We start from the raw sequence: 25,988 nt of genomic DNA, 5'->3' as shown, positions 1-25,988 counted from the left end.
CTGTATAATTTTTCGAAATGTACGGCAAAAATTAATACACACATTTTGCAAAAAAAAAATTGTGATGGAATCATTTTCATCGAATCTATTGAAATAAATGAATCAATGTCAATTAAAGGAATTCAATTTGAGTTTTCAGATTTTTTTTCGCTCGTTGAACGCCGCATTCTATCTCATTCAGATTTCTTAACATATGTTCAAAATATTCAGCAAATGTCTTACATATTTTCAACATATTCAGCGCAAAAAAAACGCTTAATTATGCGCTGAACCTACACTGTCGCATGAACCCGGATAAGTAATACTGCATTTTATTTAAATATATGCGTAAATTTTTATATCAAAACTCTGTACCTATTGAACAAAAAAAATCAATTGATTTTTTCTTTTAATCTGTATGAAAACATCCCGTGAACAACAATTTTTTCATGTCGTGAAACAGGAAGAAGAATGAAAAGATGAGTCTAAGCTGCGTGTTCAGTTCCGTATGGAAAGGACACTTGTGAAAGATTAGCTTTATAAAGCTGCAATCTTCAAACGTCACATTCTCGCTTCAACCTTTGTGTCCATGTCCGACCAAAACAATGAACCTTTTAAACCAACTAATATTACTTATTAACTAGTATTAGAAAGCCCATTATTATTTCTGCCAACGTACGAACGCCTACACACCATAGCTTTGCTTCCCCCTTTTTCCTTCTGACTAGCAGTAAATAATTCTGAATGGCGAGTGGTTGAATTTGTGGTGCAAGTCCAGAATTTTATGCTCATTTTATTTCCTTCTGATTCATTTATCCTTCATTTTTTCCCACTTTTCTCACACCCCGACACCCTGCCTGACCCCTCCCCCGACATTTTTGAATGATAAATAGATGTGAACAAATTTTATGGGGCTATTCACTTCCGCGTGGCTTTGAAGCGAGGACAGGTCTCTAAAAACAAAGAGACAGATTAATTTATCAGGGGTAACTAAGACCCCCTTTTTAAACCCTCTCTCGCTCACTCTCTCAAACACTTTACTAACACTTTTTGCACCAAATCATACAGAAAGAAACGCGCTGCCAAAATGTCGCGATCGCTAGCACAAAAAAGCCAGCTATTTACATCACTTTAAAACGCACATACAGCAATTGTCAATTACGACAAATTGAATTGAGTTCGCTATTTCAGTTTTAAAATTTCTCAAAATGGGTAAATTTTGTCCCTTTTATCAACCCCTAATCTTTTTTCTTCCGTTCGTCAAATCCAGGGCGATTACGGGTGTGGAGCAGATCCTGTGCAACTACCCTCACTTACCTAACCCTTCTTAGAGTACTACAAACCCCTCCCCCCCCCCCACACACACAGCCTTAGCCGACTCGACAGTCTTAAGTATGCGCGTGTGATGTTATGAGGAAGTAAAAGGCAGAAGGAACCTGTCTAAAATCAATCCCAACACTTTTTGTTGTTCACTCCTTAGGGTGGATAAAAATTGTGATTGAAAGTGGGAAAATAAGTCATCATATCAAGCCACAAATTCTGATTTCTCTTCGGAAGGACTTGTCGAAGGGGGACTGAGCGTGGCGGGGGGGGGGGGGGGTTGGGGTTAAACCAAGCCTACAATCTACTTGAAGAAGGCACTTTTAGTGTATACTGATGCGACACTTAGCAGCGCGGCCACTTTTTTCGACCTTCTCAGCCCGAATTGAGATTTATCTCCAACTATCTATCTCAGCTTAGATAGATATTGGTACATTTGACCAACTATTTCCCCCCTAGCCGCCATTTTTCCCACTCTCAAGAAAGTTCTGCATCCCTGCTAGACATTAAAAGCGTGTCTTTATTTAACCCAACTTCATGTAATAGCTTTTTCACCAAGAAAACTGTAACAAGTTGCATCCCACGTCTTATATATGCAAAGTGCGTTCTTAAGAAATACAATCATTTTGTTGCATTTTCAATTTGAAGTTCTATACTATATATATTACGGTACACAATTCTATACGCAATAATAAAAAGTGACGTATTTTTGCACTTCACTTTTTTGGCAAACAACCAAAATTTGTTCAAAGATCTTGCAATGTTTGACCAGTAAATTCTCCATCACAGTTCTTCTCTTCTTAAGTGCTAACTCCAATTTATAGATCAATTTTTATTAAAAACGGACAAAAGCTGTTCATTTGTAAATGAATTTTTGAGTTATTGATCTAAAATAAAATCGAATTGTCTCAAAATTTTCAGAGAGGATTTTAAAAGGTTGCTATTTGTTGGTCCAATTAACTCGTTCGGGGATAAAGAAACAATTCAAGTAAAATTTTGACGAAATTTCGGCTAAGAGATAAATTTTAGCTTTTTTCAAATGTTACGTAATATATTTTGATCAAAATTGAAAGTTACTAGATAAAGGAACGGCTTATTGTACTAGCTTAATTGAATTAGTTGTTGTTATCGTTTTTTTTAGCATCAGCTTTATAACTATTAGTTGTGGGGGTTATTTGAAGTGCAATTCTTCTATATGTTATATCCTTTTACTGTGTTACATCACAGATTATGTAATACGAACGGATCAAAATTCGATGTGACCACGTAAATGGAAATATGAGACGTACCTGGACATAAAATATTTATCTTACCGTCAAATTTTTTTGCTGTTATTGTTACACGAAAACGATTAGTCCCTGGCGGTTAAAAGCTTTACTTTTTCTTCTTTTGATACCGCCGCCGATTGCTTTGGTTATTGTTTTGGTTACAACATTAACTAGTTATTAATTGCCTGATCAACCAAATTATCGCATTTTAGATCTGTCAATAGAAATATTCAGAAAAAAAAATATTTGTTTTTAGTTGAAACCTAATCGCAATTTTAGCCTTATAATCACATTTGCAATTTCACAGCCAGGAAACTAGGATTGACAGAAATGCTGTCCAGTCAAATTTCGGTGCAATTAGTCTGTTTTTTTGTCTCGTTTTGATTTTTGAATTTGTTATTAGAAATTTCGAGCCAATTTATGAATTACCACCGACTTCAGTAGTTTTATAATTACTAATTGATAGTTAATTATCGCCACATTACTAATCAACAAATCAATTGTTTTCAATCGGGGAAAACTCTAGTAGCTAATCCGAAATTCGCAAAGAAAAATGAAAAAAAAACTGCTAGCTAAATTTTAACAGAATTTTTTTGGGGGAACACAGTAATCAGCTATTTTACCCTTAGTGTAATTTAATTTTTCTTAATATAACTTACTTATTTTTAACAAAAATTGTGGAACATATTTACTTAGTATAACTTTACTTATTCTTAAGAAAAATTGTTAAACTTAGTAAATATAACTTACTTATTTTTAAGAGAAATTGTTGAAATTAATTACTTGGTATAAACTTACTTATTTATTTCTGAGAGAAATTAGTGAATATCCGTTTATTTACCACCCAACATTTTACCCAATATTACAGCACCCGTTTAGTTATGCAACAAATCAACACTTCTGTGTCTGGTATTTTTGCCCAGCCGCAACAAGTACAACCCGGAACCATGCTGGCATCAACTGGGAAAGTGATGAAACCAGAGCCTTTTAATGAAGTGCGTCTGGTCGAGTACATAATGGAAGGATACAACACAGCTGCCCGGCCAGTCAGAAATATCACTACTACGACTACCCTCGAAATATCTCTCTACGTCATTCAGATTCTCAAATTGGTAAGGTATACGGGAGCTCAAAAAATAAAAAAAAAATGGAAGCTAGGTAATGTGGGTTTGTAGCCCAGGTTCAGACTTCGGCTTATGAAAAGACCACGCTCGACCAATAATTGGCCTGGAAAGACCACGCTCGACCCAAAGAACCCATGAAAAGACTTAAGCTGGACCTAATAGTTCAACCCATTTGGCTCGACCCAAATTTTTTAAGCTGGACTTTAGCTAGAACTTAAATGTTCACGCTGCACCCAGAAAAGTTTACATTCCAGCTAAAAATTGGCTAGTGCTTATAAAGTAGTCAACGGATTTAACCGTTCAAATTTTTCAATGTTTCTCATATTTTATCAGAAAACAAAATGTGCTATTATGAAAATATTTAGTTCATTTGATTCTCAATTTCGCTTTTTAAAAATATTTTTATAAAAGAACAATTTGTTTTTTGATAAAATATGAGAAAAATTGAAAAATTTGACCGAACTCATTGCCGATGAAAAGTCAATTGTTAGAGTTTCTTAACTAGTTTAATTCAGCCGAACAAATTCGCAATATATTCTTCTTAGCTAAATCAATTGGATATTCACTGACTTCCCTTTTGAATTTGGGAGGACGTGAGTACAGACTATAAATGGGAAAATTACGCGCGAGTGACATCGAATTGTTGTAGTTTGTAATTCGGTAGAAAAAAATTGTATTGGCAACGCTGGTAATTACATTCGTTTCAGTATTAAAAATTTCTCGTTAGATCGTGTTTTTGGATGTCCATTTCTCTTTTCCCAAAATTTCTCTCCCCCGAAGTGGAAGTTTACGTGTCAAACTTTTTTAAACCCAAGAAATCTATGAAGACAAGTTCATAAGAGATTGGAAGTAAATTTACTGATAGAAGACCATCATTGTATTGTTTATCGGTGAAATGACAGCTTGGTTGTATTCATTTTAAACTTTTTCTCTAGAACCTTTTTGATTTCATTTTATGCAAAGTATTTTCTATTCTTGATTTCATTGTATGCAATTGAAGTAGAGACAAACAAAATTCAATAAAAACACAGCAAATGATCCTCAAGAATACTTGATGGATTCTGAAATATGGACAGACGTGCAATAGAGTGATGTTAAATTGTTGTTTGATTTTTATTTCAGTAGCATGGACAGCAACTGAACTCGGCAAAACTTTTCGTTAAAGCAAGAAATCAAGCTAATACATTTTTCGAGCTCATAAAGGCATTTTTGCCAATTTGCCAAGCAACAAGACATGAGATTCTAAATTGTAATGCTTCCCAAAGCAACTCAGAAGAAGGAATTGACTAGCGACTTGAACAGCAATACTTTTACGGTAATAGCAGCCTTTCATTGTCTACATAGCAAATGACTTTACAATCTCGAAAACAGACTGAAAAAAAGAACTCCTCTTTCTTTTTTTACACAATTATGAAAAAGTAACAGAAGGAACAAAAAGGCTAACCGCAAAATTAAAAAGTTTTGAAAACTAGCTGTGTCGCAATTTAAAGAACGCATAACAGTATATCCAAAATGTTGATCACTTCGTCACCGTTTTTTGCTTAAAAGCAGTCATCATCATCTTTTTATAGTTCCAATAATTGGCGAAATGAAAGATTACAACCAGAAAAAAAAATGACGGACTTAGATAATTGTTGGGAAATAAATAGTCACGTATTGACTTGCATTAGCTATACACTGACAACAATAGTTGAACTGAAAATTGCCACATAGAATGAACAATCATCGCAGTTATTTTTCAAAATGATACCTTTTTCTTGAGAAAGCGTAGAAACCAACAATTACGTAAAGCTCAAAGTTTTACTATTTTTCAATAACAAAGTTATTGAAGTCAAAAAGCCGTTGTAAGAAATTTAAAACCATTCAGAAATTTAATTAAGTTTTGTTAAACAACAGATGAAATCTCTCATCAATTATAAAATAATTACAATCCAACATAATGTTACTTTTTCAATTTACATTTAGAAATTGATTGAAAAACTCATTCTTAATAATTGAAGTAACTCCAGTAGGCTACATTTTTTTATCGCACGATTAACCAAAAGTGCAGTATGGTAGAATTGATTTCCTGCACTAATATTCAGAAGCAGAATGTTTGCGGTCACAGACCAAACAGACCTTTGACTTCTTATCGCGTGATCAGATGATTGTAGGATACATCTAGCAAGACGTTGCATTAAGGAAAAATATTGTGACCGGACCGGATTTAAAACCGAAAGAAATGAAATCCCTAATGAATTCCTAACCCACGTCTTTAGGGCAATAACAGTCTTTGATTCCCTAGGAAGCATATTTGCTGCATACTCAAAACCAAAAAAGAACAAAACTTTGTTTTCAAAAACTTCTATTAGGTAAGAAAAATATAAACCAGTCACACAATGTTGACGATTTTTAGAATAGGTTTTGGCAACCAAAAGCATACAAGCATCTTGTTAAGTACCATTGAGAAATAAACAAACAATAACAAAAAAAACAACAACTGTTTTCGTCCTGAATGTTGTTAAAACCTTTGTTGACTTAACCTAAATTAAGTTTAGAAATGTACTTTAATCTAAAAGTCAAGGAGACTTTTCAATATTCAGTCTAAAAAACAGCAAAAGAGACGTTCCCAAATATTTATCAGAAACATTTATTTAAAATTAATATTAAAAAAATATATCTTAATGGCACTAAACAACCCCAGGACAAAGACATCAATGTCAAGGAACAACAACAACAAAACGAAAGAGTTAAAAATTACTTAAGATGCTAGAAAGCAATTAATCTTTCAGTTTTAGGTTTAAATTTAAACCTAAAATCCTCACTAAGTTTAAAATGGTATCCTAGCGTGCCGATAATAACTGTAATAATTGAGATCGAAACCTGTTTTTTGAGATCGCAGTATTCTGAAAGATACGAAAACCAAAAACACCTCAATTTTTCATTAACAAGCAATATAAAAGTAAAGAACTGGTAGATTGGGCCTTAAAAACTAAAAAGGTTCCATACACATAAGATTCAAAAAGCACACAGGCGTTCAATACACACGGGTACAAAAGAGTCATACAAATCCACAAACAACGATTAATAGAAACAAAACTCAAATATACTTGAGATTTTCTTTTAACAGAAAAGCAAAAGTCATAAATTTTTTTGCTATGGATTAAAAATATTTCATATCTTAACTCATGCCTCTCTTAAAAACCCATTACATTTGTCAGCAGTAAGCCTAAGAGAAGCTCAAAAAATTAGGTAATGTCGAAACTCCATGAACGCATATATAAATTCAAGCCCCGATTTCCTATAACAAAGTTAACCACACCTATCAATTTTTGGGTTATATGATAAAAACACAAAAACTAAAACGAAAAGCAAAACACAAATACACAAAATCATTTAAATGAAATAACAATGGAAAAATCACAAAAAACAAGAGCTGCACATCGATCAATTCTAACAATAGAATATCTGCAATATTAAATTAAATATATTAATTTTTTTACAATTTCGGCATATACAGAGAGAAAATTATGAAAAAAGACAACCGCATGCGAAACATATCTTTTTAAACAGATTATTTGTTCAAATTTTGTGCTTCAGTTCAATAAGAGTTTGAAAATTTGGCCTTTAAAGCTGCTAATTTTGATGGCATAATTAAAACCTTATTCAATTTTAATCTCTCAATGATATTTAAAAAAACCAAAACAAGGCTGAACAGATCTTAGAAAAACAGTACCGAGTATTTTAAAAAATTTTAGGGTTGTAGACAGCCACTATGAATTCAAAAATAAACTTCTGAAAATGAATGAAAGTTGTTCATATCGACTTATATTAACAAAGGAGTTGTCAGAACTGCTGTTCCAGACAATTTCACAGCATATTACAGGTTCAACTAGCCCTGTGAGTTTTATGAAGATTTTTGGGCCAGGTGTAGTGCAGTGCGGTGCGTTTGAGTATTAGTAGCAGTTATAATGGAAACCTTGTAAGGTTAAAGTTTTAAGAAAAAAAAATCTTAATAAATATCAACCCATCTGCTAAATATCAGCCGAACATATTAAACCAAATGATTAATAAAACCTGTATTATCGTTATCAAAACACATTATTGTCATTAAACGCAATTTATTTAAGCCTAACGAATGAAAACACTCACAACGTTCTACATTAAATATTTCAATTAATCGAAAATGACTGAACAAAAAAGAAAATTAAGCATATAGTTCAAATCCAAGCTAAATGGCTTTGGAGCTATTATTCCTGAAGTTGGGTTCGCCCTAATTTGCCTTAATTCCCATAGTTTTTTTCATAATACTTAAGAGCAGCATTCTCATCTGAAATATATGGTGACATTTTCCCAATGTTGGAAAACATAAAAGCGTTAGAAAAAACCAATCCAAATTGCTCTCTGCTATCTATTTGGTTTCATTATGTTTTCACTTACTAATCTGAGTAAAATGTACTCGCTTTTTGTACATAATAATGCACACTTATGTGTCATACAACAGAAAGTGGAAATACATGACCAGACATACCAGTTATTACTTTTTCACTATGAATTATGCAGGATCATCAGGTTATTGTATAATTTTTGATTAGGCTCTGTTCGCGTCCTAATTTCTATCTACAATTTTGTATTTATATTTTTTTGAGTTTTTTGCAGACCAATAAAAGAGAACCGAAAACTTCGGTTTGTCCCGGTCAAATGCAAAATTTTTGGTATCCTGTTTTTCCTGTTTTAACTTTGTCTTAAGTAGAGGATATTGCTTCTATCTTATATCTGAAAAAATAACATTTTGTGCTGTCTACAAAAAAAAATGTTTTGGTAAATTTTTGCTGCAATATAAAAGATCATTGATATTCTCGTTAAAACTGAAAAAAGTGATAATCAGGTTTTAGCTGCAAATGCACTCTAAAATTTTTTTCATGTGTGGTCACACAATTTTTTCTCGTGTGAGCATTGAGTTACACAATTTGTTGTGTGATTGTCGAAAGTCGTGTGTTTTCACGCGAGAAAAATTAACTCGTGTGTTAATTTTTCACAAGATATTTCGTCTCATGTGAAAACATGGGTTGAAAGCCGGAAAAAAACAAATTCAATAGTTTGCACCCCAAGTTTCTCATTGCCAGAAGATATGGTTACAAGAAACTTTTTTTGCAACAATTATAGTTCGTGCCAAATCCCTCAAACTTCACCAATCATCCTGGAAAAGGAAGCCAACGGCTAATTCTTTAGCTAAGATCTATATTGAATTGCCAATATTGATTTCGTCAGCTTTTAACACTTTTCCAAGGCATAGTTGTAGAGACAACACAATGAATCGAAAAAATGGGGCAAAGTAGGCCACCTAAAAGATCCTCGCACAAAAACTGTTTATATCATTATGTTTTAGCCGAAGGTTGTCCAGCAAGGTGGTTGCTAGCGTTCAATGGCGTTTGAGCTTATATTAATGATATACACAGACCGGGGCGACGAACTGAAATTTTACTAGATCAAGAGAAATCACTTCGTTCTGTTTTGTCTATAGCGACGCTGCCTGCATTTTACTAGATCTTGGGCTGAATTTCCGCTACATCGAATTACCAATTCACTGGTTTCCGGATGTCAAAGCCTAAACATTTATGTCATAAACACTTCGAGGACACATGGAACAAAAAGAATGGAATCAACAAAAAACTTGAAATGGATAAATTACAGTAGTCTGCTGGATGACTAAATAACTTTGTTCAGTAATTTTGCTCTTTTCACTCATACTTTGAATATCCAGAGATGAAAAAGATATTCCAGAAGCACTTTTTAGAGATCACTAAAATTCATCAGCCAAAGTACGCCAAGAGTATAAAAAAAACAACTAATGGGAGCCCGCGTCGCGAAATTCTTCGAAAATTATGTAAGAAATGCGCTGAAATGCGCTTATTTTTCAAAAAGTTTAGCAGAGGAATCGGGCACTTACCGACAATAAGAACCAAAAATGGCATTATCTGGCTACTACAGCAAACCAAACTAGTCTAGTTCTAAGCAGAAAAGACTACATAGATCAGAAGATCTGGGAATAAACAAAAATTTTAGAGTCCGCATGAACGAGTTCATAGCAATGAGTCGACAATCTTGTCAATTGACTCAATTCTCTCGTTTTAAGTAAAGGACGGCAAACCTCTACGTGAGAGCTTTATGAGACCACATGTAATAGCATCATGAACACCCACAACAAGAAAATGAATTTTACGAGACATCCTTTAAATCAATTGTTCCAACGGTTTTCCGGTTAGATAAGGGTTTTAGAGAGTTTTGACGAGAACAGACAACATCAAGAGTGCAATGACGTCGATCAGCACGTTGATATAAAAACAATAAGGCCATCACAAGGTTCAAGATATTCTATTCACCACGTGGAATCCGATTGTAAGCCTCACATTTGGCACGGGCAATAAAAACGTAAAAGTAAATAAAAGTTCTTATTTTTTTCTGGCCACGGGACAACAGGAATAATTAATGCAAACTGTTTTAAAGTGCTTAATGCATGATTTGTAAGAGTGGGTATTGGGTTATAAGGCGAAAACTCGATTAGGCTAAGGGTAAATTCATAGCGATTAGTCACAAAGACAAAGCTTGGAGTAGCGTTTTATGGGAATTAAGCGGGAGCCAAAAAAACACACTTGAAGGCTGCATTTCAAAATCCAGCTGATGTCTTGAAAACTTTTTTAAACTGTGAAAAAACTAACAGTGAAAAAACTAACTTTTTTAAAAAAAACTAACAGTGAAACAAGGGTGTTTGTTTAATATGACTTATCAATTGCTTCATTGTAAAAAAATAGAACTACAGGTTGAAGCAACGCTTCAAAAATTTGAACTACAGGTTGAAAATTGTGGAAGTTGAAAATAAACAACATCGTGAAAATCCTTACAATTCAGAAATTATGATTTTTTTATTGTTTTGTAGGCTCTTTCTTTCTGAGGACAGTTGTTTTTAGTCACATAACTACTTAAGTGTTTCAAATGATATTCGCATACTTTCCGCAAATTTTCAGTTCCGAATATTTGCACGCGAGCCACAAAAAATTTTTTCGCTTTGTCAAGTTATCGCCTATTATCCTACGCGATGGTCGTCTGTCCCAAAGTTTTTGAATTAAACAAAACATCTACGAATCTAAGTTTTCAGTGCGAAGAGTATCAAAGTATTTGTTTTGGCGCTAGCAAAGCTGACCTAAAGATTCTGGTAGCATAGAATATTTAGAGAATCAGACTGACTGATTGAAAATCTACAGATTTTTAGACGCAGCAGTCGATAACCAAGCATCAGGAACTAACTTTGAAGGGAATGGATGAGTTGAGATTTTATGTTTACATTACTATAGCACATAAACTGTTTTGCATCTAAAAAGGTATTCCATTTCAAATATTATCGAGCCAATTTGTTTTCAAGTTAAAAAAATAGCCGAAAAGTTAAATCTAGAAGCCGTATCAGCAACAAAATCCGTTCATAAATTGTGCTGAAAAGGAAAATTATTGTTTTCTAGCTTTCAAGCCCATCGAAAAATCACACGCATTTTCAATCTCAATTTTTAGCAACAAAACGTGAACAACATACCGTTAAAGTAGGAAGAAAAATCAAAGGGTTGATATATTGCAATTAAATAGTTTGAAACAGTAATTTTTATATCTTGCATTTTTTGACGCTTTCAACCAACAGAATTTTATTTCAAATGTCTCCGAGATGAAACAATTGCAAACTACAATTTCTGAAATTTATGTCGAAACTTTTTTCATATCCCATGTAATAACCTTTAGAAATCAGTGTGCGTAATGTTTTACAGAGATATTGGCTATCATCGTCTCCGATGTAAAAAAAAATCAGCAAATGGAATTTTTAAAGAGATGTCCTAGAACTGTATTATTTTAACTTAAAGACACATCAGTATCTCTCAAGTTGGTCTCCAAATTATCATTTAATTTTTAACACATTTGCTTAGGTCATCTTTTATATTAAATTATTTAATTACAATCTGTTTCACCGTAGATACTCTCGAAGTAAAAATGCAAAGTTTTATAAAAATTCATAATTTAAGAATAAACACATAATTTCAATTTTCGAAAAAAAAATTTCTTTAGCAGGCATACCATAGATACTGGTATTTGGACACTTTCTGGAGCTATTTTGAGGCTAAAATAAATCTAAATAGAATAAAGTTAATGCAGATAAACTTCTTCAGCGGCTCGCTCCGTGTATTTCTTGCTATGTTTTAAGTAATGGTTAAGTGACTCTGCTTGAAGTCACTGAGAACTTCTGGCGTTTATCGAGAACCGCGAAGTGTTTCGAGATATTAAGTCAGAATTTCAATGTGACTTCTGCAGAGTCACTTAACCATGCTTAAAACACGAAACGCGCACGTGTTAAAATGACGAAAGTCAACGGAAGTCAACTTCTGGCTAAGTAGCAATTTCTGGCATTTTGAATTCCGGCACTGCAGACTTTCGGCATTTTAAATTATGCAGTGAGTTCTTTAATTGCTCTGAACGAAGGTTGAAGCAGTTATTGTCGACCTGTATGTCTTCATTATGCAAAATTTATTTTTTTTAAAATAAGTAAATTGAAAATATAACCCAGGGGTTAAATATTACAAGTTTAAAACTATATAAACAAAATTAGTACACTTTTAAAAATCAAAATTAATGGTTTCGTTTTCTAAAGGTAAAGATAATTTTTGAAGCCACCAACGTTCCTTTACAACGGTACAAGTTTGAATTGTTGGAGCAGATGCTGGTTTAACATGCGTTTAAACTTTGAGCGTGATCTGATAGTCCGGACTTCACGCGGAAGTTTATTCCATTTTGGATGCGTCGTTTTTTGTAATGATCGACTGCTCGACCTTAAGAGAATTAGCTGTTCAGTTCTGTTGTTTTTTCTTACTAAGACATTACCACTTAGAAAAAAACTCTCAGTGCCGTCTGTTTTCAATAATGAAATATCGTTCCTAAGTTTTGAAACACTCATCTGGCTTATTAAAAGTTCTGCAGGCAAATTGTAAGATTTTACTAAGAGATCTGTAGATCTCTCAAACTTTTTTCTCATATAGCAAACTTTAATTCCCCAATTGATTTGTCGATTAATTCGCTGCATTGCAGAGAAATTCAAGTTCTGAAAAAATAGAGCACTGAATGTTAAATGAGAAAGGACTAGGGATTTGAATAGCATCAATCGTGCTTTCAGAGGTAACTGATAACGTAAAAGGTATATGGATCTAATCGCTGTGGCCATATTTGATAGGACTTTGTTGAGTTGTACATGAAATTTTAATTTAGAATCAATTATTATACCCAAGTATCTGCAGTGACTTTGTGGTTTAATTTCTTGTCCCCGAAAAACTATTGGATCAAAATTATGCAAAGAGGTTTGCTTGATATTTTCAGCTTGAATTTCGGTCTTCAAAAATACAATAAATTTTAGGGGGCATTAAGTGTCTGAGCAGCTCTTTTAGATCTTAAATAAGCTCTCAGTGTACGGTTCACCATAACTGCTGAGAAAGGCTTGAAGAGGGGGTTAATCATGTGTTAAAAAGTGATCCTGGGCCGCTTTCTCACTTGATTTAGAGCACAAAGTAAAAATGAATAATACCAACTATTCTTATATTCTTGCTTGTTCTTGGGTACGCGAATTGATTGGTATTAATTTGCAACAAGTTAAATTTTCACTATTACTCGTTGCAAAATAAGACAATAGAGAACCTTATCAAGAGTTTCTGATTCATATTCTTGTGTTTCAGAGCGAGAAAGATCAGATTATGACTTCAACAGTCTGGCTAAATTTGGTTAGTGCATTACGCATTAAGTCTCCATTTTCCATACCTGCATCTTTTTGTAATATATCTGGTGGTATTCACAAAAATTATTTACTTAGTTATTTATAATCTAAATTTGAGCTTTTTTGTCAAGAGCACTATCTATAAAAATTCTACTGACAGTTTTATTCTGTTACACGTTAAACTCAAACGAAATTCATTGATCTCAAGTAAAATAAATTATTTTCAATCTTTTTCAAACTGTCAAAAAAAGAATGAGATAACATTGAATTGTGCACCCCGACCCCCCCCCCCCCCCAACGGTAGAATATGACCACATATTTAATTACTAAATTTACACCGATACCCACAAAATTCGCTGCAAAAACACGAATCAAATTGTTCATACATAATAATGAAAAGAAAAAATTATCTCCAGGGGGGATTCTGAAAACATAAAATTTTCTGATCGTTAGAGCACCTTTTATTACCAACAGGAATGGCGAGATGAGTTCTTGAGATGGGACAAAGATGCCTGGGGAATCCAGCAGATCCGGATGCCTGGAAACCTCATCTGGAACCCAGATCTCACCCTATACAACAAGTGAGATAAACGCAACTATTGCTAATTGATTCCTGCGTCTGGCATATATTTTTTCAAAAAAAACAGGTTTATAAAACAAAAATTGAATTATAAAATTAAATTAACGCGACAAAATTTTACATACAAATTTTGCATAAAAATTTTGCGACAAAAAATTTTGCAAAAAAATATGAGGAGAAAAAGCTTAACGATCCCAACAAATTTCATGAACTGCAAAGGGAAAACTTTCGTCTGCGATAATATTGCAGTTTTAATTGCTCTCAATCAAAGTTTTTAGCAATTGTATTATTCATGTTGATCTTTTCTATGTGATTTTTGAACTATAAAATGAAAGTGACGAGACAAAAATCATTTTGCAACTAATGAGAAATATAAAAGCGATACGGTGCCAACAAATTTGTTGCTGCAAAGATAAAAATTTCTCAAAAGTGACTGTGCTGAAATTACAGTTTTTAATTGCTCTCAATCAACGTTTGTATCAACTGTATTAGCCAAGTTGGTTTTTTTATAGCTGCGAAGCTGCAAGCTGGGCGGAGCTATATTGCAGTGCTCTTGGTTTTTACAATTAAAAGAATTTGAACTGTATTGGGGCGCTGTCTTTTTTTAAGATCTGTTCACACATTTTCAAGATTTTTGAAGTCAAATTGGAGTAGTGATTTTGGTCACGCCGAAAACAAGAAGTGGAGCAAAAAAAACGAGTGGTTTTGCGACGTGAGTTTTTTTCGCTCGAAATTTAAAGCAGAGTGAGACAACGGTGTTTGAACAAAAATTCGATTTCTCGATAGTGGTTTTGTTGTTCACCTGAGGCAATTTCACTTTGATTTTTACTGTTTTTTCGATTTTTTGAATTGGATTTATTTCTAAATGGTTTTCCCAATCCATTCATAGTCCGTTCTAGGTCTAGTTTTCTGTTTAGTCAATGAAAATTCTTTGAATTGTACGTCAGGACTTGTCCTGCTATGTTTTTTGGTTCATCATTTGACGCTCTTTTTCGTTTTACATTTGTTCACACAGCAAAGCTGAAAAAGTCAAATTTTCTGAATAACTTCTTCTAAACATTAACGCCGTTTGCGCGCGTGACGTCATTTCTCACTCATTTGATCACAAGTGACTTACCTCACTCAATAAAATGACTTTTGCACTTTAAAACTTATGTTTAATTTGTATTTGTTTAAGGTCAAAGGAACTCATATGTGCAGTAAAGGTCCCCAATAAGAGGCTTCTGTGGGATGAATTTTAACAAATTTTATTAATTTATCGCTGAATGCTTTTTACCGGCTTTTTGAGCGGCGTCAATTTGTTTTTTCAATTTAGGTCTGTCTTGTTTCTATCTCTATGATGCGGCACGCATGTCTATTCATTCGCAGCTATTCCGGCAATCTGCCGGCTATGTTTTACATTATTTGCTCTTCTGATTTTTTGTCTCATAGTTTTTTTTGTCTAGCCCTTTTTATTTTTCATCCTCAATTTTGTGTCCTGGAACTTGGCTGGAAAATAAAAGTTTTCCTGGAATTTGGCTAGACAATATAAAACGGCCTCGAATCACGCTCGCAACCATGACAATGTCTTTTTATCATTTTCTTAAAAAACTAAGGGCATGTAGCAAAAGTGGTTAACCAATTGTAAAGTTGGAAAAGGTCACGAGATCGAACCCAGATATTGGCGGAACTTTTGTGTGATGAATCCATTTAGTTTTCAATGTCAGCTTGGGTAGGATTAAAATGACAAAGATCATCATTATTATAAGCTCAAAACTTTTCATTGGGTTTTAATGAAATTTTACTGTGTCGCTTTTAATTTTTCTAACTCAATTGATTTTGATCATTGGATTTTGAATTACAAAGATCGCGATGTTCTAGCCCTCAAAAACTAATTGGGACCACCAACTTAAGTCGAGCGTAGAGTTTTTGTTAAGCCAACTTTCGCCAGTTGATTTTATTTTTGAAAAGTTAGAAAATGAATACACTGAAAGAATCCTACAAAAACCCAGTCAATCATTGTTGGAAATATTTTACTTTGTTTTTTCCTGAACAAAACAGGAGGTATAGTTTTTAAAAATAATGATAGTGTTTTAAAATTTATAAATAATAATCAACTTTTTTGCGGAATCACAACATAGAGTTCAGATCAAATCAGATTACAACTTAGATCAAATCAGATTAATGTGTTTTTGAAAAATTGACTTGGTTAACAGAAAAAATTTGGCCATCATTTTCCAGAGGCAAAATCAAAATTTTTGGTGACTTTCAAATCTTTTCTGTCAATGTATAGATTTCTCCAATTACCAGAGCTGTTGACGACATTTTGAAAGCTTTTCCAGTTTTGTTTTTCTAAAGAAAACTGAATAACCACGATAATCAAAAAACAATTGCTGCACAAAACTATTATTCCACAAATTTCAGTTGATATCAGATTTATAAAAAACTCTTTGTGCGAAACTTAAAAAACTATGATTGTTACTGGATGTTTTTTTTGCTCTTCTCTGTTTTGTTCTGAAAAAACTTATCATACTATTTCATATTCGTTGATTCGTCAACAGATCTTCTGCATCTGTTTTTGCAATGAATCCTAACTTTTAATTGTTTTTCAAATAATTTACATTTGAAGGAAAATCTTTTGAAAAATGGAAAATAATAGACTAATTTTTATATCGAATTTGATAATAGTAAGTCTTGTTCTTGTTAAAATATGAGCACAAAATAAATCTGATTTGGTGGTTTTGAGGTAAAGAGAAATGTTAAGAGCATGCTTATGCCAGCAGATCAGATTTTGTATATAGTTTTCAGAAAACAAGATAATTGAGTTTTTTCAATTCATGTGCAAGTCATTAGATCGAAGTGGCTCGATCTCCAAATGCCTGTTGGTGTACAGTCAGTATATTTCTTCCGCTTATTCTCATATTAAAAATTAGTTTAAATTTTTTTTTAAAAATAATCAAAATATGCCGAAAAAAAAATTTGATAGTTTTCTCTTCATTAAACTTCATTAAACCTAACTTTTGAAATAAGTAGTTGTTTTTCCTAGCGTATATTATACTATGAGCACTATTATTGTCCGATTGTGGTTGCACATTACTGATTCTATTTAATTTTTCGACATTTTACTTCTAAAGCAACTTAAAATCTTTATATCTAAAGCAACTTTACCTTCGTGATTGTCGTGTCCAAACGGAAAAAAATCCATCTTTTTTCTTGATTGCGTCATGTCTCCCCTGTTTTTGTTCCCTTCCTAAGGGCTTATTAGGACAGTGTCTCTAATCGAGTGTTTGTTTGATGTTAACTTTTTTTTGGTGTTCAATTTGTTTTTTTTCAGTGCTCAGGAGAATGACCCAATAATAAAGAACATGAAGGCATCCTTTGCAGTGGTGAGTCATGATGGTCACGTGACACTCTGGCCCCGACCACTCATCCTCCAGAGTAACTGTCCCATAGATGTGCTCTACTTCCCATTCGACATTCAAAATTGCACCCTCAAGTTCTCATCATGGGCTTACAACGTACAACAGGTAAAAATTTGGGACTTGTATGCGCCCGATAGAAAAGCAAAATTACAACTAGGGCTATAGTGTAACTGCTCCATTGAGGTTGCCCAGGTTGAGGTGCTCGTTAATGATCAGACCCATTCGAACAATAACCAGAAATGACCAGGTTTAGATCGTATTTAATTGCTCCAAACGAAGTTTGTTCCAATTTTATTGGTCCTGGGGTAATTTTACGACTCGAAGGGGAGTACTGGTATTCTACAGGTTTTTTGTTTGTTCACGATTTGAACATTTTCTTCTGTTTTGAACGTTGAAATATCTCTCCGAACATTGGACTGTAACAATATCTTATTTTTTAATGCATAGTTATTAGGAACTGCATGTAGAATTCAAGGTCAAAAGGTGAATTTAAGAAGTTTTGATCCCATACGTAACAGCAATCCTTCATCATTACCCACTTACTTCCTGTCTAAACCCCCCCCCCCCCCGCCCCACACCCCACTCCTCACAATCCCAACTAATAAATCGTGTCCGCATCTCTTGAACACGCTTCTATTCTCTTAATGGGCCATTAACTTTTGTTTTTTGCATTTTTTTTAGTTCTGACGTATGTAAGTTTAAGCTTAGATAAATTGTCCGACCTTTGACTTTTTGTCATTAAACAGGGGAAAAACAGAAAAAGCCCGGAAAGAAGGCATTTCGTTCTCTTAGAGCCTTTCAGCTCACCAGTCAAAAGCCTTTCAGATCACCAAGACAAAAACCGACTAAGGCTTCAAGTATACGCGAAAAACCAAATATTAAAGTATGATGCGATGAGTATTTTTCATCATTTTTTCATGAGATCCTTTGTTTTTTTCTTAAATAAAATTCTAGCAAATAAAAGGAAAAAACGCCGTAAAAAATAAAAACTCAGTGAGACGTAAATTGTAGACACTTTCCCAGAGAAATATAATCGAAATGCGTAATTGCATAGATCCCGAATTAAGGAGAATGTCAAGTTCTCAATCTGCGTTACTACCATTTAATGAAACAATAACAGTTTGTACTATGCCAGTATTAAAATAGGTAGTCTTTCATTTTATGTAAATTTCCTTCACTTTGTCTCTTAAAATAGACACAACTGTTATACCAACAATTTCTACGCAAAATGAAAGATGATGCGCACATAAGAACCAATAAGAGAAGAGCTCGACCGAAACAAACTTTCAAGAACCTTACAAGAATAACATTGCTTGCATCATCTTGCAAGATTAACATTCTTTTGTAGAATCTTGCAAGATCTTGAAAGATTGATATGCTGAGTTGGTCAGGGCTCACTCCGAATTCTTCTGCAGAAAATGCCAAACCATTTTTTTTGAAATTAATTCTTTGGATAATTTCGGACCTTCTCATTGTTATTGTTTGAGGCTCAAAATTTTAAGCGAGTTTCTTTGATTTGGGTATGAATTTATTAAGAATAAGTTATATGTGTCATAATGTTTTCAACTGCCTTATATTTCATATGTTGACTGAAGCTAATGGCTGCTGATAGCAAAAGGATTCTTAAAAGTTATAGTGATGTTGCTTTTTGTTCTAATATAAGTTATTCGCGCTACAAAATAGATCGTCAATTGTTTAAATGTCAACTCCGAATTTAATATTTTTAATTTGTTCTCTGAATTTTTCAATTTTGAAGCAAAATTGTAATCACGGAAATTTAGTGCGCAAAAATTTTATGAAAGTATTTTGAGTGTCAATTCATCTTTAATTCTTATTTCCAATCACATTTGAACAAAAATTGAAGTAATTGTGGTACTCCTAGGATTCTTGTGAGTCTTTTTAACGCTAACGTTTTGTCAGAACATTTTTCGACTTTTCGATTTACTTTTAATTCCGCATTTTTTTTACGCTATCTTAACTGCTCTCTCAAGAACGAGTTTATTAGTTGAATTCAATTAATAGCAGTATGCCACTTAAAGATGTATAGCTTTTTGCTCTCTGATAATCTATATATTACAACTAAAATGACCTCTGATGACCTTTGTAGGAGCTCCCAAGTAAAATTAATGCCCCCACATGGCAGCTCCGTGCCGATTGGTTGAAGACAAATTTGTCCTTATTTTTTGGTTCCGAACATATCGCTTTTGTTTTTAATTTCATTCGGTCTCTTGTTTGGTCATAAAATAAAAAACATCAAAAATGCTAAGAGCAGCTTATGTGGCGAAGAATTATTTTCTGTTATATAAAACAAATTCCACATTTTTTGCATTATAAACAAGGTATTATTTACATGCGACAATCAAAGGCCGATTTTACAGACGACAATCAAAGGCCGATTTAGAGCTCAAGAAAAAAATAGAAAAAAAACTGCCACTGAGGAAAATAGATTTTATAATGCAATGTTTTCGAAAAATATAAAACGTCTTTTCAATTCTAGTGCGAAGACACTCAAACTGATTTCACAGAAAATCTAAGTCTGTTAGCACTGCCTGATAGATGAAATCTCTTTTTGGTATTAATTTTTGCGATAACGGTTCTCTAAAAAAGACTGGATACTGCTGGCTCTAAAGAAGCAAAAATGATATCAGTATTTGCTATCCCATAATATGTTAGCATTTGTTTTAATACATTGTTGTTTTGATTCATACAACTTTTCAGGTTGACGAATATTTTGTTCCAAATTTTCATAAAATTTTGTGAACGTGCATACCGCTGGATATTCACTTACGATACGCACGTACAATTGCCGACATTGTGCAGTTCCAGAAGTTAAAATGCCGGAAGATCTAATTTACATAGTCAGAAGTGGATCTCTATGACATTGAGCATTTTCCGTTTCTATTGTGTCCCCCCCCCCAGCTTAGTGGGTTTATATCTTTTACGCCCCCAGGCGCACGTGCTATTTTTTACATAGTAACTTGCTATATAACAACATATAAATTGTAACTGGGGGGCTTTAAAAACACTGGGGGAACGGTGGGCAAACAGAATCGATCCCATTTTCCGATTTTCAAGTTGCGTGTTTTAAGCAAAGTTAAGTGGCTCTGCTGGGTTCACTCCAAAAAAATTTGAGCGATGCAACTCGAACCGCTACGCCGTTGTCGATAAACTCCAAAATTTCACGTAAACCATAATAAAGTAGGCGGGCACCGAAATTCGATGGAACTGTAAGCGAACAAAAAACTTTGAAGTGAAGCGCATTTGGCCCGTTTATGACAAAAGCTGCTCAGATCCAGCTTGTTTTTGTGCAAAATTAAATGTACAAATGCGGTGACACGTCACGTTGGATTTTTTATTACAATTCAAAGAATTTGAATTGTATTGGGGCGCTGTGTTTTTTTAAAATGTGTTCACACATTTTTCAATGACATTGATCTTTCAAAACGGGATAAACAGGTAAAGCCCAGCGGGCATTAAGTTTCATTAGAGGCCCAAAGTGGGCTTTAGTAGTCCCTCAAGTGCTCAGAGTGGTGCAGCTGCTGGGGTGACCTTGATTTAATGTTAAAAGGTCATTTTTAGGAGTTTTTGGGCTCAAATTGTTGCAATTTTTCATGTTTTTTGTGATTTTTTTTTTGTTTTAGTCTTACGTTGAAGTTTTTGAAAAATGATGAAGGCCTTTTGCGAGACAAAATAACTTGTTATGACCATTTCATGAGCTATATGTTTTGTTACTACAATACAAACATGCAAAATGATAATAATTTTGATGATAATGATGATAATTATTTTTTCATTCGGGATATTTTGTTTTCATTCTTTGTTTGTTCAGCTGAAAATTGTGACCACTTCCGGCATCCACCTGTCCAGTTACATTCCATCTACAGAGTGGGAGTTGATACATGCGCAGGCGGTGATAGAGTACAACCCGTTTGACGAGGAGGGGGGCTACTCTTTCGTCCAGTTCCAGCTCAGAATCCAGAGGAAGAGTCTGTACTATATTGTGAATTTGATCCTGCCTTGTATCATGTTGTCACTTGTTATGTTGTTCGGACAGTACCTGCCATGTAATTCTGGTAAGTCTTTTTGCGTTTCGCGGACGAAAAGATTAATAAAAAACTATTTAAAATAATTTTATTATGGAATCAAAGTCATTATATGTAAACCGACATCAGAGAAAATTAGTCCTTTTTTTTCAAAATTATTGCATAAGAATAGTTTTCACAATTGAAATTAGTCATTTTTTAGTCATTTATTAGTCATTTTTTAGTCATTTATTAGTCATTTTTTAGTCATTTATTAGTCATTTTTTAGTCATTTATTAGTCATTTATTAGTGATTTTTTAGTCATTTATTAGTCATTTATTAGTCATTTTTTAGTCATTTATTAGTCATTTTTTAGTCATTTATTAGTCATTTTTTAGTCATTTATTAGTCATTTATTAGTGATTTTTTAGTCATTTATTAGTCATTTATTAGTCATTTTTTAGTCATTTATTAGTCATTTTTTAGTCATTTATTAGTCATTTATTAGTGATTTTTTAGTCATTTATTAGTCATTTATTAGTCATTTTTTAGTCATTTATTAGTCATTTTTTAGTCATTTATTAGTCATTTTTTAGTCATTTATTAGTCATTTATTAGTCATTTTTTAGTCATTTATTAGTCATTTTCTAGTCATTTATTAGTCATTTATTAGTGATTTATTAGTCATTTATTAGTCATTTATTAGTGATTTATTAGTCATTTATTAGTCATTTATTAGCATGTTCAATGCGATTCATGAAATAAACTTTGTTTAAAATTGCTTAGTCTAAGTTGTTCTTAGGTTGAGGTCCCAGACCAAAGTGACAACTGATCAGAATTTCGTACACACAGAATTATTTTTGGTTTCAAACTGCGCTGGAAAAAATCACTTTTTATACCATCTCAGACTGAAACGTCCTCTGATCAGACAAGTTTCAGAACAAAATAACCTCTGGTCAGCCCATGTCGCGACCATTGTGCAGAGATTTATGCACTCAAACTTTTTTTTCTAGTCCATGCTTTTCGAGCGCCCGATGCGCACGCAGGTCCGCTCGGGGTTGATCTCATCAGGAGTGGCTCCGAGCTGAAGCCTCAATTTGATATCATTGTTATCGCATTAGTTTGCGAATGAAGAGTTTTAGTTTTTGGGGTGACGTCTTATCAAGTACATAGAAAGTGGGTTGTTGATCTGTTTGAAAAGTCTATTTTTCAGGAGATGCCAAAGTGCAGCTGGGCACTGCTCTCTTCACCTCCATGTGTGTGTTTCTTCTACTGGTGGGAACTATGATGCCACCAAGTGACGTACAGCCTCTTCTAGGTTAGCAAAGCTTTTTTAGTAAATTTTAAAGTGAATGTTGAGATAAATTCTGAATTTTCCAGAAAAGTTGAGAGTGAATATGGAGCATGCATTTTGAAGTAAACTTTGGAGTAATTTTGGCGCAAATTTTTGAGTGAATTTTGGAGTAAAAATTGGAGTAAATTGTGCCGAAATTCTCAAAAATTAGAAAATTTCCCATCAAACTCGCTCCTGTATCCTATAATGGTACATACACAAGCTTAGGTTCAAAAATACAAGAATTGATGCATGCAAGGAATCCGTTAAAATCAACACATCAATAGCTCTTCCCGCATTTTTTAGCTATACCTGAACTACATGTTGCCATTCCTTTATATAGATTTTGTACAAAAAGTCATCCAGCAAAAAGTAGACCATTTATAAAAGCAAGTCATTAAAAAATATATTTTAAGCAATCTTTCTAATATATATACCGTCAATTGCATTGTACATGTACTGAGGAAATGGTTTCTTCAGAGGGAGGGGGTGGTTCCGAAACAAAGTTATTCACTCAATCTGCACCACAGCCAGAACGTTATCAAAATCTTTTGTAATTGCTCTAGAACAACTATAATACGGTTAGGATATTGTGAACAATATTACATACCGTATTTAGTTTAATTTTAATCTTCAATTTCTATTTAGTTCATATATTGATCTTAATTTAATTTGTTCTTTTTCGTAGACAAGAAACTGTCTGTTCACGCTGTAAACATTTTGGAGTTCTTGCTGTTTCGCGTGATCAACTTATGATTACTTTTATTTCCTCTTGTGGTTTAAATTGTAAATACTTTCATTATCTCATTTTCACTGCAGCAAGTCAGTTGTCGATTCAAACTTTGCCAATCGCTCCTCAAAATAGAGATCAGTAACCTTACTAGTCGTTCATCTCTACACTTGTAGAAATTTCTAAATAACTTAAATATAAGTAGCAAACGCGACACAAACTCCAATCTAATTGTAAAGATAGCATTCGCAGCTCAATCCGACCTAATAGGAAATCAATCAGCAAAACAACAACTTTTAATGCTATTTTGTGTAATCTTGTTCACAAATTTAATCAGTTGAACTCAATTTGAGGTAGTTTATATCTACAAATCAAATGAAAAAGAAATCCGAAACTAGTGGTCTCTTTCACGCTGAATCAGAACAGTAGCAAATATTTACCTCTGACCTCATTTGAAGCACTTTCTCCACCTCTAGTCGTTCGAGAAAAAACTTTCCAATGTGATTCGGTGTTATCTTGGTTTAATGAAAACCCGTTTCAGTGGTTCCGAAAAAAAAAACAAAAAAACAACATGCTATGACAGAGTAGTATCAGACTCGCTTAACTCAAAACTGTAAATATGCACTTTTGAGCAAAAGGCTTTCAAGAGCAGTTTCAGTTGAAATCAATAATTGAATAAATTTTTAACCGTAAATTGGAAACGAGCAGTGACGGAGTCACTGAAATAAACTATAGGATAACTGGTATTGCATGGTAAAAAAACCAAGCTTGAACAATTTTCCAAAACAAAACAAACAAAATAAGGACAACTTTGTTTTCAAATAAACCTATTCTGGTCATTTCTTGCAGATTCACAGTTCACATAACCCATACAACTGGTTCTAATCCAATAATTCCGGAAAATTGCATAATTTCACAGTACAAATGAAACCTATTTTAAAAATGATTATAGACAAAATTGCAACTTCTTTTAATAATGACAAAATTTTTTCAGCCTTTTGCAGATTAAGTGCGAAGCGTCCATATGGTGTAATTTACATAAAAACTTTAAAAAAAAACAAATAATTTACTTTAACACAAAGACATTTCATATTACTGATTATAGAGAAAGTCGCAAGTTATTTTTCTATAACGACAGTTTTTTCTCTCTAAGAAACACATTCAGACCAAAATCTTTGTAGATTCTTAGTTAGCATAGAGTCTCTAATTGCATCATAGAACCAGGTGCTCATATATGCGGCAGATGTTGTAAAAATGACCAGAATCATAGTTAATGTTAATTTTCTAAAAAGTGGAAAAAACTCAAAAGATGCCTACTTTTATCACTGCTATTGTTGCAAAGACCTACTTCGGAGCCGGTTTTTTGCAGTTTTGTTTGTCTTGCTGCTTTAAAAAATTTCTGGTTTTTGTTCTGAATCAGAGTTGATTCAGAAATTGTAATGCTGATTTTGTTCTGATTCAGAGATTTTCAGAGAAAGTTGATTCTGAATTTTTCTCTGAATCAGAGAAATTCAGAATCTGTTCTGAATTATCTCTGATTCAGTACTGAAAAGCTTAATTTCCCTGAAATTGTTCTGATTCAGTTTTGATGATCTCTGAAGGTTAGGTACGGGTGGAAACTGCTCATCTGGCAAAAAAGATTGCATGTGTTAAATTCACTAAATACATTTGGTGTACTAATTTTGGAGCAATTTTAGCATGCTTCCTACAGTTGTTCATTTGTAAACAATATAGTTAAATATCAAACGAATTGCAGAGCTCGTTTTTTACTAATTTTTTAGATCTTTTTGGTTTTTAATGGGAAATAAGCACACTAAAGGGATTTTCCTTTGTTACTCAAATATTTCACCTTCTAAAATGTCCGAAAGCGTCTGTTCCATAACTTTACATTGCTGAAACTTCCAAACGTGCTAGTTTTTTCTGTAGAGGGCGTTTTCACCCTTGTCTTTACTGTCCCTAAAAACAGTTAAATTGGTTGAAAAAGCCTTTTTTGCCACCCCAAGGCCCATCGGCTAAAAGCACTTAGTTGCAAAAACTTTAGGGCACCTCTGTGGCAAGCATCGTGCCCTTGGGAACGTTCGAAATTGCAAACCCGTGATGAAATTTCATTTGTGGTTCCATATAAAACATACAGATTTCTTAATATGATTTTGCAATGATTAGTAGGAATCATAAATGATCTGCTTATGGTCCTTTTAAACGTGTTGTATTTTGCATTGTCAATTATCAATGGTTCCGTAGTCAACTGCTCCGATTGCCGCAGTGAGGGTTCACTTTTGTATAATTCGGTTTTTGTTCCTTCTATCACCTTAGACATTCCGTTATGTCCCAGTAGCGCAACAAAATCCGGCTCAATGTTCACACTGGTGTTACAAATACAAGCTGTTTGTTATGTGAAACAATTAAACGCGTCGATTTTTCTTAAGTTTTTCATTTTTGAATTTTTCTTTGCTTT

General features: G+C 33.5%; 2 protein-coding genes across 4 annotated transcripts in view; one reads left to right on the top strand and one right to left on the bottom strand.

Annotated features, from left to right (window-relative positions):
- The window catches only part of LOC142343316 (syntaxin-1A-like), a 383,172-nt gene that overhangs the window by 73,246 nt on the left and 283,938 nt on the right, over positions 1–25,988 (bottom strand). The gene's annotated exons all lie outside the window — the stretch shown is intronic.
- The window catches only part of LOC142352116 (neuronal acetylcholine receptor subunit alpha-10-like), an 84,877-nt gene that overhangs the window by 46,065 nt on the left and 12,824 nt on the right, over positions 1–25,988 (top strand). Inside the window, exons 1-7 of one of the 3 annotated variants that reach the window (XM_075404498.1) lie at positions 921–1,068; positions 2,441–3,679; positions 13,429–13,473; positions 13,941–14,047; positions 17,360–17,552; positions 21,277–21,520; positions 22,684–22,788. In XM_075404498.1, the coding sequence (XP_075260613.1) occupies positions 3,449–3,679; positions 13,429–13,473; positions 13,941–14,047; positions 17,360–17,552; positions 21,277–21,520; positions 22,684–22,788 (925 nt within the window). In that variant the 5' untranslated portion in view covers positions 921–1,068; positions 2,441–3,448. Of the gene's footprint in view, positions 1–920; positions 1,069–1,760; positions 1,839–2,440; positions 3,680–13,428; positions 13,474–13,940; positions 14,048–17,359; positions 17,553–21,276; positions 21,521–22,683; positions 22,789–25,988 lie in introns of those variants that run through there. The other 2 variants (XM_075404491.1, XM_075404508.1) reach the window with 2 other exon arrangements.

Source organism: Convolutriloba macropyga, chromosome 1 (genome assembly GCF_964194025.1).
Source record: "Convolutriloba macropyga chromosome 1, txConMacr16.3, whole genome shotgun sequence".
Taxonomy (NCBI): domain Eukaryota; kingdom Metazoa; phylum Xenacoelomorpha; order Acoela; family Convolutidae; genus Convolutriloba; species Convolutriloba macropyga.
Note: the sequence above shows the minus strand (reverse complement) of the source record. Positions and strands in the feature narration are given on the sequence as shown.